Genomic DNA, 18,167 nt, shown 5'->3' on the forward strand with positions numbered 1-18,167 from the left:
CAAGCACCCTCGCTGGGGAGGCGAGCTCCGTTTGGTTTCTGTCTTAGCCCTACAAATCCTCCCTTCCCACTGCAATTCTTGCTGCTAAAAAAGCAGCTCGGAACCAACACCGAGACACGGGTGGTACCGGCCAGAAGCAGATGCTGGACGCTCACCTTGCGCACAGATACGCGGCAGATGCAGGGGTCCAGGAGCCCCGTGGCGGGGTTGGCACTCATTTTGCACACGAAGGTGAATTTCTTTTTCCAGCGGACACAGTTCTCCTGCACTTCTTCTCTGTGAGAAAACAAAGAAATACAGTCTTCAAACACAGGTACAAAGCCAAATCAGTCCCAGTTGTCACCTTTGACTGGGAACACAGTCCGCAAAGTTCCTCTACAACCTAGCTCGGCCCCCAGCACAGGTTAATCATCTCATCAGCATTCGCCTTAAACTCTCCCAAGCCCTTCGCCGTTTCCTGCTCAGCTGGTTTAGCTCCTCATGGTCCAGCCTGGACAGTCCCGGGCTCTGTAACTCAGCAGGGCCGAAGGTTTCCGAGCTTCTCTTCCTGCACCGCCCGTTGTGCACAGCCTCCTGCGCAGTAAAGGTGCTTTCTGTCCTTCCCACCCTGCTCTGTACACCGGGACTGAGCCCATGAAAACAGCCAGCTTGAGGGAGGACACGAAGAGGTGAAAACAGCAGTGGGTGCAGGCAGACAGGACCAGGCTATGCGAGAAGAGCCCGAGGTGAAGAGGAGCCCGCATCCCTCGCACCACTCGGCTCTGATCACTGGCTGCGGAGTCTGGAGGCTGAAACTCGGGCACAGGGTGAAGGAGGAGGAAGATGAGGAGGAGGAGGAGGCTCCTCACAGAGCACAGGAGCTGCTGCAGGTAGGGCTCAGGCTCCACAAGGCCCTCTGAGGAAGCCGAGCTTCATCTCTTGAAGACTGAGGGTTCGAAGGGGCAGGGGAAGGAGGTGCAGGGGGCCTTTTGCAAGGCCCTGGGTACCAAGTGATCCCCCGCAGGCTGCACACCGAGGCCTGATCCGGTTACCTGAGCCTGTCAGAGCTCAGCCCCTGGCCCCCAGCCAATTAAGCACTCAAAGTAACGAGGCTGGGGGGAGGCACAGTGCTCCTGGCAGCTCCGAGCTAGCAAGTTCACATACAGCTCTTCTCTTGGCATGGGACAAAGGAGCCAGGGCACCAAAAACCTTGTCTGCTTCAGCAGGGAAAGGGAAGCTTCCCACCAACAGACCCGGGCACAGAAAAGCCAGAGAGACTGCAGGGAAGGGAAGCGAGACCAGTCGTGGTGTGGCCTGCTGCTGGGAGGGACGGGGCAGACACCAGAGCGCAGCCCTGCAGCCCCTGCCCCAACCCTGAGGTGAAGGGAACATGACAGCATGCTGGGGAGCGGGTCCTGAGCCAGCAGCTCCCTGCCAGTCCTCCAAACTTCTCCGTGGGACTTCAGTAAGCCAGCTGAAGGGAGCAGCAGGGACCAGAAACGGGGCAGGTGACAGAACTAAACCCTATAACCCTCTGTGGTGTAGATACAGGATGGTCTTCCCTGGGCAAACGGAGGGAAAGCAGGAGGCCGCGATCCCTTCGAGGCAGTGAACTCAGACTCCTTGGTGGCGATGGGAGGCACTGAAACACCGGGCATCTCAGTGCCGGGAGCACCTTTGAGTTTGGGATTCATTCAAGATGAGGCCTGGTTCTCATTGCTCCACTCAGCTCAGTCCAACTCCTTGGGGCAGGAGGAGAGGAGATGCATTTCCACAGGGATTAAAGGGGCTTTGCCCGTAGTAAAACATTCCCCGAGCTAGCCAAGGGAAGTTTCAGCCCTGAGGTGCCCGAAACCTGACATAGCGTAACTAAAGTGACCTGGAGGAAGGAGAATTCAGACACAGATGAGAAAAGCATTCAAGAGAGTAGGATAATGCTCCCAAACCCACGTGCTTCAGATCTGCAAGGACGGTGTGTGGGACATGAAGACCCCAGGCTCACGTCAGCAGCGTTATTCTTCTCCTGCCTGAGCACAGGCTCACAGCACAGACCCCAGATATGGCCAGACCATTCCCCGTGCCACAGGCACCTGAGCTTCGTCACGGCACACCCCAGCTGGCAATGCCAGCTCCCTGCTTCACCCTCCCGATGTGCCGGAGCCCCTGCAGCGTGCCAGTTTCCCTCCTCGTGACTTCTCCTCGCGTTACTGAGCGGCTCTGATTCAGCGTCTGCTGGATGCGGCTAAGCCCAGCGGAGGCTAACGAGTAAAAAATGTGGCAAAAAGTCCTGCCTGGGAATAAAGAGCTGCTTCACAAGCTCTGCTAACAGCCCTCCTGTTTCTTATTAACAATATATGTCAGCCTTTCCAAGCTGCTGTGGGCAGCATGGCCCAGGCGATCAGGGGACGAGCAGAGGATTTGGGGACAAGCAGCACCACGAGCAACATGTCTGCAGGTGCACACGGAGCTCGGGGACCTGCATGGGGGCTGCACAGGATGGAACCGAGATAAAACTCGGAGCTGCTTTCCAGTCACAAGTTTCACAATCATTCAGCGAGGACTTTCAACGTTTTTTTTGTCTTTTCGGAGTGGCTTTTCAGGGTGGGGGCTGGGACCGTACCACCAGACAAGCAAGCAGCAGCATTGTTTCGAGCCAAACTGTAAAAAATTAGTTCCACATTTCCAAGAGCCAGCATGGGGTGAAGCAATGGGCTTTGTCTATCCGCCTCCCAGCAAGTTATCATCAGGATGGTAATTAGAGAAGACTAAAATAGGAAGAAAGAGTGGACTCGGATGAGGAGCAGTTTTGCATTTAGCTCCAGAACACCCGGAGCGCGGCGAGGGATGCACAGGGAGGTGTTTCTTTCCATCCTGATCACAGGGCACCTAAAAGCGAGGCAGAAGCTAACAGCTTTAAACCAAAAGTGTCTAATTTTAAGTCGTACTCTGTATTTGAAGCGCCAGAAATAGATGAGAGCAACGCCAAGCACTAGGTGCCAATTCAACGGGTCTTCAGAAGTTTTATTTTAAAACAAGCTGGCCATAGCATTTTGCAAAAAAAAAGCCTCCCAGAAGGCTGAATGCCTGCCAGGCTAAGCTTTGCCCTCTTCTGACTCGAGACTTACTCAAAGCTATGTAATTACTCTTGCAGACCTAAATATACCGCCGCAGAATAAACCAACGCAGCCCTGCGCTGGCTTCTGTGAACAGCGGGCTTCCGAGGGGAGCTTCGAGCTCCTCGCCTGCCTCCGGCCCTGCAGCGAGCCCAAAGGGACCTCAAGCCACATCCCTGGGCACCACTGTCCCCGTAGAGCAAAGGTGTGCTGTGCAGGGAGCAGCAGGAAGGTGTTTTGGTGTGGCAGGAACCTGCCCCGTGGGAGCGAGGCGCAGCAGCAAGCCGCTGGTTTATTGCTTTCCCACCCCGTGCAGAGCTAACAGCGCGCCTGGTGAAACCCACAAACCTCCCCGGGCTCAGGTCTCACGCACAGCCTTCCTGCAGCTCTGGAGGCAGGCGGAGGAAGGCACGACCAACAGATTTTACATTAGAGATGTTTACCAACTGCGATTTTAGTGCCACGGACAGAGCAGCACTGTTACAGAAAGCCACGATGCTGACCGTGAGCTTGCTAAAACGAGCGCACAGGGAAAGGCTTCCAGAAAGGGGCCACGTGTAGGAGCCACGCTCCCCAGGACAAGCCCGGGGTCTGTCCCACAAGGCAAGCCAGCTATCGAAGCACCACAACAGAGATTAAAACTTCTATTTACAGCCCCAAAGCCGAGCTGTGCCCAGCTGGGTGTGATGCTTCACACACAACCCGCTGAACCCATTTGGCCTGACCCATTTACAAGAGCGGTTGCTTGGCTTGAGCTTTATGGCAGCAGCCATATGTAAGAGAGCTAAAAGCACGAAACATCCTAAAAAGCCTACAGGCTCGCTGGGGTGGGGGGGGGGGGGAAGAAACAACAAAAATAGCTTCCCAACGCCAAGCACTGCAGCAGAGCAGCGCGGCTCGGTCTGGTGTTGCGCACACAGCAGCAGATGTGGGCAAACCTCGGGCTAAACAAGAGGGTACAGAGATAAGGGCGCACAAAGAGCTGCTTATTCACGTCCCCTCCTCCTCACTTACACAAAGGCTGAGGGCGAGCTCTCCTCTTTGTGACGCCCAGCCCGCACGCCCACGGCCCCCAGCCTCCGAGGGGTGGCTCTGGGTGAGCTCCCCGGGGCAGAGCTAATCCCCGCGGGCACGCAGCGCTCCCCTCGCCGGTTCACCTCTTCACATGGCAGCACGTCACTGAAGCCACGTCTCAATGCGATCAGGCACAAAAAAAGCTAACTGTTTTAAGGAGGCCAGCCCCAGCTCGGATCCATTCACGGTGCGGATCGATAAGCTGCCTTGCGAGGGGTCCCGGCACTCCCTCAGGGGGTCTTCTGGGGAGGAAGGTGGTGCAGGTGCCAGGGCGTTCCCTCAGGCACAAAGGAAAGGAGAAAACGAAACAAAATCAGGTCACCAGATTGCATCTGAATGGCATCACCACGCAACTCCTCCAGCATTTCCTTCCACGTGTGTCTGGGCTCTGCTTCCAGCTGCAGACACACACTGTTAGAATCAGAACGGCCCCGGTAGGAAGGACCCTACAGCACACCCAGTCCCAACCCTGCCATGGCAGGGACACCACCCACCAGATAAGGATGGCCATGGCCTCATCTAACCTGGTCCTGAGCACCCACACAGCCTCTCTGGGCAGCCCGTACCAGGGCCTCACCGTCCTCTGAGGGAAGAATTTCCTTGTAACATCTTATCTTACATCTAACATCTTATCCAAATCTACTATCTGTGAGTTAATCCATTCCTACTTGTCCTATCTGCGTTATGTGACTGAGCAAGAAGTCACTCTGCTTTTTTGTAACCCCCTTTAAGTACTAAAAAGCTGCTGTGGCAGCTCCCTGGATCCCAGCTCCCTGGATCCCAGCTCCCTTAGCTCGCAGCCTGGATCAGTCCTGTGCTACGCCCCGGAGGATACAGCTCCTATTTTAACCAGGTTATCTACTGCAAAGCCCTAATGGAAGAGGCACCTTTGGTAGGGCCTAGGAAAAGCACCCCAAGATCCCCCTCCCAAAGGGATGTGCTGAGGTCTGTAGCCAGCAGCCACACCGCCGGGCTCCCAGCACACCGAGGTTTGCACCATCCTCAGACACAGCTCCTGCTACACACACAGGGCCTAATTGCTGCTTTACAGCATGGAAAATACAAAAGGGAGGTGAAAATACACATAACAGAGAGCGAGCCTTTACCTAGCCATTAGCTGGTTTAGGTTTACAATCCAGAAGCTGTAGGTGGCCCCAAATAACGGCTCAGGAGCGGGCACTCGAGTGCAGCACGTATTATTAAGGCAGGCTGCATCCCTTCCTCGACCTGCTGCCAAGTGCAGGTAGGAAGCAGAAGCAGGGAAGAGGCAGAGATCTGAGCCTGGTGCTGAGAGGTTCAGCAGAAACATATTCCAAGCAGGGGAGGTGAGAGAGAGACCATCTTCCTTGGGGAGCACCTCGCAGGACTGGGAAACGGCTGGATAAAAAAATCATATCAAGACCCAGGACAGCTCAGCCTGGCTCTGTGGACATAAAAATTCAGTTACACAGAGGGGTTTTTGTCTGGCACCAAAAGGACCTGCCGCCAGCCCCACGCCTGCCCTGCAGTTCTGCGCTCACCCGAGGGGCAGGAAGGTGCCCACGGGCTCTCCGAAGGCCAGGTCTGAGCTCTGATGCCTTTGGAGTGAAGCCCTCACGTGAGCCAGAGGCAAATACAGCAGAAAGGACACACAGCAACTGTATGGGGAAGACAAAGCTAAGGGAAGCAGCTTCAGGTACTGGTGAGAAGCCAGGGGAAGGCTGAGACCACCTCCAATCGGGGCGAAGACGGCACCACGACGTGCGAGGCGGGGAAGGAAAAAGCCAGAGCAAAACCCAGGTGAGCATGAAATAGCAGGATGCTATTTCCAAGAGCGATTTCCAAGCTCTCCATAAAAATGAGCTGCTATCGGGTCGGCGAACAATTGACTTTTTATGGCTTTAAGCTTATCTCCAGCGGGCTGCTTCCAAAGACACGCAGCTTTTTGAACCCTCCAAGAATAATCAATCGTGATGAAGGTGCACCGGGACGAGGCAGGGAGCAGCAATACCTGCTGCAGAGCGGGGCAGCAGCCAAGCACCAGCAGGAAACCCTCCAGCAGCGTTCCTGCTGGGCATTACCAGCTTCAGCTCTGCCTGGCCTCCACGCATCCCCACGTGAAACCCCGCGCGGGCTGTCCCTGAGCTGAGAGCCCTCCAGTGCATCATCTTTGTCTACTGTCCAGGAGATCCAGGGCTTCCAAAACCTAGCATCAGGGCTCGTTTTAGAGGGGAAAAAGAATTTCCAACCATTTCTTGCATCTAAATCTTCAAACCTTTAAACTCTTCCTTTCCTTTAAACTCTTCCTTTCTGATGGTGGTTATCAAAAATCAGCACAGCCGGTGATGGAACGCCACAGCACAAGTTGCTCAGGGAAATAAAAACTAGGCCAAACAGAGGAAAAAAGACACAGGATAATGAACCTTGAAGACAAGCTCTAGAACAAGTCAGATGAGTTTTGGAAGGGTGAGTGAGGGTGGAGCACGGTGAGGGCAGGAGAAATGCTCTGACAGACGGCCAGCAAGGGGCGAGGATGCACACGGGGCACTTCAGGCAGGGGATGTGTGGCACAGGCAGCTTTGAGGGGTTTATGTTTTTTTTTTCTGCCCTCTTGAATTGAAGAACAAGCTGGCCATCAGGAAAGCAAGGACGAGAAGGGCCTGTAGCAGTGAATATCGTGCAACACAGCTCCTGTTACATCCGAGGGCTGCTCGCCACATCCCCAGCACACCAGCGCCTTCTGGGCAGCGGCCAGGGACCCGTGCCAGGAGCAAAAACATCCCAAGGACCCAAACTCTTCAGTGTAAAGGAAGGAATAGCTGGAGGGGTGACTCAGTTACCGAAATCCAGGTCTGTAACAGTGCACAGATCGAAGGCTGGAAGACGCCTTGGCTTTTTATAAACCACCCGAGCGCACTGAGTCATTGCCCCGGCTCCCACCTGCATTGTTCTGAGCTCATTTGGAGCTGGATGAGCCGAGCAGGAGTCAGGTGCCAGGCTGCCAAATCCAGCACCGGCGCTTCCTTATCGTAAGCAAACGTACAAGTATTTACAGAAAACACCAGGAACAGCTCCACCACGCTTGGTCAGCCCTCAGCTCTAACGCTCCAGCTGGATTTCGGGGGACGAGACCTCCGTGGGACTGGAGAGGAGAAAAGAAAACCTCCCAGATCCCCCAGTACCTGCGTGCCCTTGGGACAAATCCCAACAGAAACCTGCCTTGCAGTTCTAACAGATAGAGGAGCCAAAGCTTCAGAAAACCCCACGGGTTTGCTCTGAACAGGCACTGGCAAGGTGAAGGCAGGTTAATTCAGGCTCCCCGGGACAGCACAAGGTTCTGTGACACCGAAGCTTGGGAAGCCTTTTGCTTGTGGCAGCCTGTGGATGTGAAATGAAGATTGGCCGATTACCCGCTGCTGATGTATTTATAAACTTGCTTCATCCCCTAAGTGTTAGCTGTCAATTTGAGCGATTCCAGCTTTGCCTTTGGCTGCCTAAATTTGGGCTCCTACTGAAGACAGACAGCAACGTAAAATCCAGCAAGGAAAACTCTGGGGATGTCCCTGCCGTGAGGGGTACAAGAGACGGCCACGACTCCGTGCTGCAAGAAAGCTGTGCTTGTGAACGGATTGTTCTTAAGAAGAAAAAAGAAAGCCCCCTTCCCAAGCAAAAAACCGAGCCCCAGCCACGCAGTGAGACGCCATGGGACGTGGGATGGGATATTCCAGGGCTCTGCTGGGACAGCGAGTCTGGAAAATGAGACCCCGGGAGGGAATCGCCAACAAGACGAGGAGCAAAATCCCCGACACAAGCAACACGTGCACTGAACAAATCTGTTGGCCTCCGAGGCAGATTTATGGCACAGGAAGCCATGCTGAAGCTCAACTATTCGAGCTCCATCCTGTGCCAGTATCGGCCCCGTTTCAGCCAGGAGGGCTCGCCGGCGCAGCCGTCCCCAAGAAGCCTTTGTAGTGTAAATTAACCTGCGCACGAGGCCAAGTTCGTTTCGGGAATAATTTCATTAACACCGCGTGATGTAACATCACTGCAATTTGGCTCGAGTGTGCTGAAGAGCTCTTCAGTAAATAAGCTGCCTGAAGTCAACCCCGGTGCTAAAAGTATGTTTGGTTACCCAAGAGGTACCACCCTGCTGTGCCCAGACATGCTCAGAGTGAATCACCTCCACACGGCACACAGCTCGTCAAAAACAATAAAATGGTCCAGGAAAACATCCCTTTGTGGGCTAAGACCAGCTTTGCCCTCCCATCACGGATGTTTTATGATGGTTCGTTTATAAAGGCGTTGTTCAGCAGCACGAACCAGGTCACTGCGCTTAAGGACAAGGCTTTAAGGACAAGGCACGGGCACGCTCTCACTGCACCTCAGGCCCTTCCAGCAATATTTGGTGCTGCTCATTGCAAAAAGGCTGCTCGAAGGTCTGCAGATGACAGAAAGCTGCTGGACAAAGCCAGCTGCATCCCCAGCTCGTCGCCATCCCGGCAGCAGCAGGCTGGCAGTCCCAGCGCTGCCGGTCCCCGTTCTCCTTTCCCATCTTTTCCTCTTGCCTCAACTCCGGCGTGCGTCAGCCCCGGTGTCACGCTGCTTCAAGACGCAGAGCTGGCAGAAAGGGACAAATTGCCTTTTGGCTAGATTTTATCAGTTTAACACCGCAACAGTGAGGTCAGAGGAGTGCCAGAGCCAGCACGGGGGGAGAAAATGGGGGATGGAGACACAGCGGTCGGATCGGCTTCAGATCCTCCAGACCCACAGCTCGATAAAGGCAGTTCTCTGGGACCGACAGCCCGTGACGTAACGGCACCCTAATCAGAGAGGTAATTACACAAATTACATCTCGGTTAGGAGCAGGACGAGGGAAAGTGCTGCACTTGGTGACACACCAGCCTGTGCTGGCTGTGCCACCAGGAGATGCTTGGCTGGGCTCTCGCTGCTCGCCTGCCAGGAGCGGGTTTTGGAACATTTACCTCCCCCAGGGCTGTCACCACTGGCAGCACTCGGGCACATCTCCGTGATCCTCCTCTGCTGAGAGCCCCTGCAATCAGAGGCGAGCAGGAACCCCTACGGGAGGGAAGGCAACACGCAGGTTTGTTTTGAAAGAGCAGTCGCGCTCGCACGGCGAGTGGGAAAAGCCATGGCCATAAACCTACAGCAGAAAGCAGCCTTAAAGAGAACAGCGGCCAAACACCAACAGCTACCCCCAGGACCAGCAAATAATTCGACAAAGCTGGAAGGCAGCAAGTACAGAAACAGCTGTAGGAAATCCACTGCCCCTCAGCACAGCGCTTCCCCCGGGGCAAGCAGCACTGCAGGCTACTGAGGGCACCGATGAGCAGCTCTGAGCTCTGCACTCGAAAGGAATTCGGCATTTATGCAGATGTAACTGCCTGGTGTTAGCCAAGTATGAAATAAAACACAACAGGCCCCTGACAGGAGCCAGGAAAGGAGCTGCCACGCAGGGGGGCTGCTGCATGATGGGCTGCAGCGAGGCAGGCAGCCTGGCCCCGAAGGAGCCCGTGCTGCTCAGGCTGGGAGCAGGACACGAGCAGGAGCCGGCACAGCCAGGCTAAGGCAGTGAAAAAGCTCAGCCACTGCTTCGTTGTGGTGCGATGGAGCATTAAGAAACCCCAAAAGATTGCGGGATTATAAATAAAATCCGAGATTCCTGCCTCACAGTCAGCAATGTGCGGGCACAGGGATAACGGGAAGAATTGGGGAAAAAAAACAGGAAAAAGCATGGTGAAAGCCACCGAAAACCCCAACACCACACCAACCTGACCTTTGCTAAGCGTGGATAAAGCCTGAGAGTCTGACAGAAAGCTGGTGGCGGGGTGAATAAACCTCCAAGCCTGTTTTTTTCCAGCCAAGCCTTTCCTTCCCCTTCTCCTGGCCATCAGCGCGTTGCGATGAGCAATGTTATCCCCGAGGGATGGAAACAGCAGTGACTGGGCAGAGCAGAGGGTGAGCAACCCCCCGGCAGCACTCGTTCTGCAGTGCTCACACCCACAACTTGCACTCGAGGAGGAATGGGACCTCCAGCCACAGGGCCTCCGTCAATCACTAACCCCGGAGCCGTGAGCGATCGCCTCTCCGCAGCCACTTCCCACAAAGTTTTATTCTGGGAGCAAAATGGAGGTGGCTGCCCCAAACTGAAGCCCCGAGGCCGCGTCCCATTCATGGGATTTTCTCCTCCTGTGGGTTCCTCGTTCTGCTTTCCCATCGCAGAGCCAGGCTGGAGCATGGTGCTTGGTAAAGGGCCCTAAACCAGACCTCAGCGTTCGTTTTCTGCACTGAGTGATGAGAAGGGACTTGCCTCATTTCAGCTAACGCACAGCTGGGGAGAGTTGTAATCCCAAAAACGTTTTCTAGCTTTAATGGGTTTCTTATTATTATTTTAGAGAGCACATTTTGGAGCTGGTTACCCAGCACACGCAGGTTGATGCAGCTCTGTAAAGCTGCCTCACCGATCCGTGCTGCAGCTCCCTGCTCCTCCCAGCAGTTACCCGCGTGCTCCCTCCCATGCAAGCAGCCCCGGTGCTTTCAGCCCCGACTCACGGCGCTCATTTCTTATTTAGCGTACAGCAAGGGAAGTATTTTTAGCTTCAGGCCCATCTCCTGCAGCAACACGGGACCTTCCAGCACCGGGCCTCCTCTCTGCAACCAGATTTGATGAATTGAAAGGCAAGGCGTGATGTGATGGGCGTGATCCTGCCGGCCCACTTGTCTGCGGGGAAAGCATCCGCTAGAGACCAGACCCTTACAGAGCCTCATCTGGAGCATCCTGTCTCTGCAGCACTTGCCTCCTCCCAAGCCTCTGTCTCCGTGTGCTTCCTGTGCGTTTTCCTTCTCATCCCCGTCCCCTTTTCCCTATCTCAGCCAGATCAATCGAGCTCCATGGCAGACTCACGAGAAGCACGTGGAAGTGACACCCGTGACGCCCTCCAGCCCCTCCGAACAATTCCCTTTCTTGCTCATTGGATTACCAATCCCCCGAACAACACGGCCGTTCATCCGGCGAACACAGGCACAACTGTTCGCCGCTGGGAAGAGCCTTTCAGGCGCGGGCTCGAGGACGGGCTGCTGGGTCCCGCTGCGTGGTACCAGAGCTCCCGGTGCCAAGCCAGGGTGCTGCCCTGCATCGTGTGTCCCAGCCAGCGCACAAAGGCATCGCGGGGATAACCTGCAAGAAAAAAAACCCACCTCTCATCCTGCAGGTGCTTGGTGGGGCAACGCGAAATAAATGCAGCCACCTGAAATAACACGGCAGGGATTTCTGATGAGCCCCTGGGCTGTTACAAAGGAAACAGCAGCTCCAAACCTCTGCCCAGGATATTCCTAAAGGCGGATGATGTATACGTAAAGAGCTAGAGACTAATTCCTGACCTGCTTCAGCTCCGGCAGGGCAGGGCTGGCAGCGCAGAGGATGCGGGACGCATCCTGCCTGAGCAGGGAGGCCACGCACAGCCACATCCGTCCGTCCTCGCACGGAAGGAGACCTCAGAGAGCACGGGGCAGGTGATGGTGCAAGGGCTCACCGCGCTGCTCCTCCTGCTCCCGAGCAGACAGACGTGCCCTGCAGCAAAAAGGGGTTCACTGGGAGCGAGGAGCCGGAGATCTCTCCTGAAATGCTAGCAGGTGTAGCTTCCTGCAATGAAATGATAAGAAATAAATCTGTGCCTGCCTCGTTTGTCTAGAAAGTAGCACCGGAACAACTTGCTGTTGGCAGCTTACGGCCTGTTAAAATACCAACAACCGTGCAGAGACCACAGGCTGCCGAAGGCATGCCCGAATTCCTCCCAGGTACAGCCTCAAAGCTGGAGTCAACGCTGACAGCAGCTAGAGAGCACCGAGAACAAACAGGCTGGAAGCCATTCAGGTTTCCCCCTGCATTCCAGAAATAAATACGGGGCTTGAAGGGAGCGGGGGGCACCCTCTGCTACCTGCCCTTGTCCTCAGCCAGAGCAGATTTTGTTGCCACCCCGTAAATCTGCTGGGCCCCAGCCCCGAGGAGCAGCTCTCGGAGCCGCGGGCTGCTCAGCTCACACAGGTGAGGCTGACCCCAAAAGTTCGCTGTTGAGCACTGCCAGCCCCGAGGGGGAAGCCTGAAAGCAGCCTGCACCCAGACACTCACAGCCCACCAGTCACCGAGCCTGGCAGTCTGATTCTAAAACCCCATCTTCTCCTTCCTGCTGCCTGCTTTCCCCACGTCAGCTTCAGAAACCGAGGGGTGCAGGAGTCAGGCCCTCGCTGTGCCCAACCAGGCTGTGTTACTGCCAGGTGTTTGCAGAGGCTGCCCCCAGGCCTCTCCTCCAGCACTCCCGGCCCTTTCCTGAGGCTGTGGCCAAGAGCAGGAGGTGACCACGTGGAAGGCAAAGCTGCTCCGGAGCATTACCTCTCGCTCTCTCGACCCACATATCTGGGGTGTGTTTACACACAGGGAAGGCCTACCTTTTCGGACATGTTTGCAGCCAGAGCATTTTTTAAAAGCCAGCAACCCTCCTCTTTCTCCTCTGCTGGTTTTCTTCCCCTCCTGGCGAGGCTGACTCCAGGAGAAAGCAGTCACCTCGCCTTTGTTTTCAGGCAGGCAGTGGGGAAGATTTACACCACCGCGGGGCTGAAGCAGTCCTGTAGCCTCTGGTGAGCCAAACTGAGGCTTTTCTGGCCAGAAGGAGCCAAAGAGGGTAAACCTGAAGGGTCTCTAGCATCAGGCATGACAGCTATTTATGTGAATTTGTTATTTCTAACTCGCACCACAGACAGCTGGGTTTCAGAGGCTTGCACCTGCCCTAAGAGAAGCTCCTGATTCACCACTTAGGGCACTGCTTTTCCCCTTTCCTGATGTCCTACAGAAAGGGACAAGGCCTTAATCCACGGGGAGCTGCCGGCACCAGGAGCCTGCCCCAGCCCCGGCGTTTCCTGCGGCTCCACACGCAGGGGCGGCAGGAAGGAGCCTCTCACCCCTACCCCGTTACAAGCTGTACGAACATCCTCGGTTCAGGCTGCAGCACCGAAATACTCCGAGGCCAGACCACACCAACAGGCAGGGATGGCTCTTCCCAGATCATGACTGCTCCCCTGAATCCTGCCTAAAAGCTGCTGCTGGGCTGTGGGAGGCAAAATCAGCCTCTGGGCTGACTGGGGCCGCAGTGCCAGGAGCAGAAACCAGGCTGAAACACCAAATGTGCTCGAGAGAGTGTGCTCGCTAAGGACATACGGCCTGAGGTGGACAGAGACACAGCCTGGGTTGGAATTTGGGATTTTTTTTGCCTTCAGAAGATGACGTAGAAGGTGGGAAATGCCCTCAGTGCCGTTAAACTCTTGCAAAAGCCTTTCCTCTGGAGTCAGCCAGGGGCTTTCAGAGCACAATCCCTTCCTTCAGGGCCAGGAATACCGGAGTGGAACTGCTGGCAAGCTAACGGAACGAGGCAGGAGGAGGTGGAACAAGGCAGGACGAGGTGCTGGACTATGTGGCTGACACCTGGCCTTCCCCCTTCACATCACACAGCAGCGCTCCCTGCCAGCAGTCAGCCAGCAGCGGGATGAGGAGCAGCTGGCCACCGCTCGGCATTAATTGTGACCCTGTAAGCAAGCAGGGGTTAAGCAACTCTTCCCCCGCTGTAATACCCAAAGACGTAAGCACAAGAGCTCCGTGGGGCCGTGGCTTTAGGCCGTGCTCCTGGCCAACCCCGCTCCCTCACCCCGCTGGATCCCAGCCCTCCCTGTGGGGCTGTTTGACCAGCATCTGGCCAGGAACAGCGGCGCAGGGCCCCTCGGAGAGCTCGGACCCGGTGCAGGATGCAGCAGCCCAGCTGCTTCGCACAGACGGTTGCCATGAGCACAGCCCCGTGCCTGCTATTTTTAAAGCTACTCCCAGGCAGCTGAACCGTACCGGTACCGGGATTAAGGGGTACCGGGATTAAGGACCTTCAAGGCACAGACCAGCACCTGCCCCAGAAGCACTTCCAGAAGACCAACTTCTAAAACCCAGCAGCGGCAGAGCCCCAGACCATGGGCGGCTGTCGGGTGGGTTGCTGTAAGCTGCAGCTGGTCTTATCCTCAGAAGACCTGCCAGAACATCAGGAGACGATTTTACAAACGGAGGAGGAGGAGGAAGGAAGGGCGAAGGGAAATTTATGGCTGCAGCTCGAGTCACTGAAATACCCGCGGTGTAACTGAGGCCTTCACACAGCACGCGTGGAAGGAGGGCACCTGACTGTGAGAAAAAATGAAAAAAGACACAAAACCAAGAGGCAGATCCTCACGGCGATGTGCTGGCAGGACCTGGACCTCCTCCAGAGCACCCTCAATTCCTCAGAGGGCAATTCCCGAGGGCACTTTATCCAGGTTCCCCTCAGGGACCCCACGGGGCTGAGGCTCTCTGCTCCCAGGTCACTTGAACCCGCTGCCACCCAGCAGCTCCGCGGCCACCCCGGGCTCACCACAGACCTGCACCAGCTTTCGGGTCACCTGCTGTGAACGCCCTGAAAGACATCAGTTCCTGGAGAACCTTATCTTCCCAGACAACCCTCTTTGTTCCTCGTCATAAGCCACTTAATCGAGGAAAAACAAATCCCAACTTGGCACGTCCTGTATCTACTCCTGCCCCCTCCGTTCACAGACTCCGAATGATGTGGGACACCTCGTCCAGATCAGCTCTGGAAACACACGGACACCGGGAGCTCCTGGCCTGCTCAGTCACAGCTGCACACATTTTTTTCTTGCCACAGCCCAAAGAGACTGCAGAGCACACCAACACTGACACCAGTGGTTCATGGTGGGACGACCTGACAGACCTCCCAGCTCCAAATGGGAGCATTTTGGGAAGTGGCTGACTTCAGGCAAACAATCACAGGCCCTAACTAACCACACAGACTTCCCAAACACCACGGATACAGCATCTACCTCCCAATCCTTCCCCAGACCCACACCATCTCAGAAAGGTCACAGGACTGGAGCGCAGAGCAGCCTCTCGGTGCAGTAACTTCTCCCTGCTCCTGGACATCCAGCCCTCTCCAAGTTTCTTTAACTGCCGCAGCAGGAAAACATTTGGAAAAGGTCAAATGACTCAATACCACCGAGAGAGCCGTCACGTTTCCAGCAGGACCAGGTTTCCACGTGCTCCCGGTTCGAGCGCAGAGAGGTGAGGGGAAGGCAGCACGCCGAGCAGGGCACCGGGGCTCAGCGCCCGCGCTTGGTTTGAATCCCAGCTGGTGTGGGAGCTGGAAGGAGCGCTGCTGAACCCCAGCCAGCTCAGAAAACAGCCCCACGCAACCCGCAGCGTGCTCCCAAAGCTGCTTGCGAGGGCAGCGAGGAGATGGGTTCGGACGTTTCCTAGCACAGGCCCACCTGAGCCAGCCCCAGTTGGACTCGGTTGGTCGCAGCTCCGGGCAGCAGAGGGGTTAATTCCTTCCCAAGTTCACACACTGCCCAAATTCCTTAGATAAGCCGCTTCCACCAGGCGCAAGGACCCAGCCTCAGGGGGGGAAGGCTGTAAGGAAAAGCTCTTTTGATAGATTTTCTTCAAAAGAGAAATTAATTCACGGCCCATTTTTGGCGGCGTTCCACGCCCACAGTTTCTATAGACTTCAGCCGAGGTTGCACCATGCCTCCAAAGGGAAAAAAAGGCTTCGAGCAATGCCCTGCCACTTCTACTCCCAGACAAATGTTTTACACTCGTCCAATAAAAGTCTTCTCTCCCAAAATAAAAAAGCTCAAGGCGCAGCACCACAAGGAAGAAAACCAGAGCAAAACAGGCTTTGGTGCTGCGATAAAACAGTTAGCAGCAAACCCACGCTGCACCTTTAAATGCAAGTACTCGCTCAGGAAAGCAAAAAAACAAGTTGGAAAGCCACCGAAGGCTTCCCTCACATAGCCAGGCAGAAAGCAAGCCCAGGCTGTTACGGAATTTGCGTTTACATTTACATACTGCTGGTGATAATCTACGCGCAGAGCTGGAAACAAAGCAAGTTTTTATTAGCAATTAGCAGCAGGAGCGGGGACAGAGCTGCCTGAAGGAGCCTGAGAAATGCCAATACACAAACAACCCTATAAAACGTGCAGCGGACCGATCCCGATACGAGAAATCATACGGAAAAGAAAGTATTGCAGCTATAAACCGGGGAGACGCCATGGCGTTTGCTCGAGGAGATAACCTGTACCTTTAGCACTGACAACCCTGACTGCAGGCAGCAGTTTTCCCTTGCACAGCAATTTGCAATGCAAAGCAAGCTCCTTCCACCCTCACCACCAACAGCAACTCAGAACCCAAAGGGGAGAGCAAAGTCAGAAGGGGCCGGTTTGGTCAGCTGGACGCGGTTTTCTTCAGAGCTAAGTTTCAAGTCAGGCATGAAAGCAATACGGCAAAACATCTGAAGTAGTGTGAACACTGGGGTAAGGGGGGAGAAAAAAAATAGAAGAGGACTTCATCCCTAAACCCCATCTCTCTTGGGGTGCAACCTCTCGTTCCCTTCCTCTCTGAAAAATCCCGTCCGTCTCCGAGCAGCCACCAAAACCCAGCTGTGTTCTTCCCCAGCTCTGGAGGACGGCGTGGCCCTACAACAGAACTCCTGAAATCACAGCCAGGGGTTGCAAGAGGTAGCCAAACGCCAATCCACTCAATTAAAGACTAACCAGGAACAGAAGGCCAGCCAGGAGGCAAGCCTGCAGGCGGCTGCTTACCTGGTAGACAAGCTCGCGAAGTCTCCTCCATCCAGCAGCCTGATCTTACAGAACAGAACCCCATTGACGAAGGGGACAGCAGTCAGCTCTTCCAGAGTAAAACTGGTCTGAAATTTGAATTTCTTCTTCTTCATCAGGAAAGCCATGGGCAAATTCAGCGTGGAAAGCCCGGGAACTCCAGACGAGACGGGGAGGAGCGGCTCAGCACACACAGAGCCGAGCAGGGGAACAGCTCTGGCTCCAGGGGCGTAAATTTAGGGGAGTGAATTCCAGTTCAGTTACAACGAGGGCCCGGCTTCAAACGCGCAATCCTCTTCTCTTTGGTGGTCGGATCGGGCTGCTGGATCATCGCCACGGCAGGCTGCAGGTGAGGAGGAGGAGGTCAGGTTAAACCTCTGCAACATCTCCGAGGGAAAAGGGAGGGAGGGAAGCACGTCTCAGCTCCAGACCAGCAGGAGCTGTCCCTGTGGGAGGCTGCAGCGCTCCGCCTTCAGCAGAACCCCTCCAGAAAGCATCTCTCGTGGGGAGTCATCTTGGGTCTCCGAAGAAGCCTTCGGTCTGCGTGCAGCACATGCGGAGAGCTGCCAGCTGCTCTCCCCTCTTCCTGCGCAGCTCCTTGATGCAGGTCTGCAGGTCAGCCTTTGGGAGGGAAATGAGGAAATTAGTCCCAGGCAGCCTCGGGCTCCTCCTCCTCCTCTAAAACCTGTTTGGAGGGGTAATGTTCAGCCCAGGCTCATACCAATCTGAAGAGGTATGGCCCCAATTAGCCCGCTCCCCATATCTTCCGTCCCCTTTTTGCCTAGGGCAAGCTTCGCCGCTGTCATCATCCCCCTCCTAATTTCTGTTTGCAAAGCAGCTCACACAGATCTGCTCCATTTCCCCCCATCGGCTCCAGGAGCACTTTGCAAACCAGATCAGCCGAACACGCAGCCTGGCGAGAATACACAGAAACGTCTCAAAACATGCCAAATCTGTTTTTTTTTTTTTTTTTTTTTTTTTTTTTTTTTTTTTTTTTTCCCTTTTTCCAAGCAGCTCTACGCGCCAGCACCTGTATCTTACAAATGGAGCACCCAACACCGAGGGGAAGAAGGGCAGAGGAAGGCAGCCGGCTCCGGCTCGCACAGCACCACCAAACCAGGTCACCGCCTGCCCCAGACGCTGGGTTTTGGGGCCGGAGGCGCTCGGGGCGCTGCGGGTTTCAGCAGCACCGTGGCGGTGAGGCCGAGGGGTGCCAAGGGGCCGAGGGGTGCCCGTGGAGCAGCCCCCAAGGGGATGGCAGGAATGAAATGGCAGCAGAGGGGCCAGCAGGGCTCTGCGCTCACTGCCCTG

General features: G+C 55.4%; 1 protein-coding gene across 2 annotated transcripts in view; it reads right to left on the bottom strand.

Moving 5' to 3' along the window:
• The window catches only part of FAM102A (family with sequence similarity 102 member A), a 30,021-nt gene extending 12,522 nt beyond the window's left edge, over positions 1-17,499 (bottom strand). For both annotated transcript variants that reach the window (XM_032200570.1, XM_032200569.1), the window contains exons 1-2: positions 16,839-17,499; positions 156-276 (exon numbers count right to left, since the gene is read on the bottom strand). In XM_032200570.1, coding sequence (XP_032056461.1) covers positions 156-276; positions 16,839-16,984 — 267 coding nt within the window. In that variant the 5' untranslated portion in view covers positions 16,985-17,499. The remainder of the gene's footprint in view (positions 1-155; positions 277-16,838) is intronic.
• Between the last annotated feature and the right edge of the window lie 668 nt (positions 17,500-18,167).

The sequence above is a fragment of the Aythya fuligula genome, chromosome 19 (genome assembly GCF_009819795.1).
Source record: "Aythya fuligula isolate bAytFul2 chromosome 19, bAytFul2.pri, whole genome shotgun sequence".
NCBI classification, from domain to species: Eukaryota; Metazoa; Chordata; class Aves; order Anseriformes; family Anatidae; genus Aythya; species Aythya fuligula.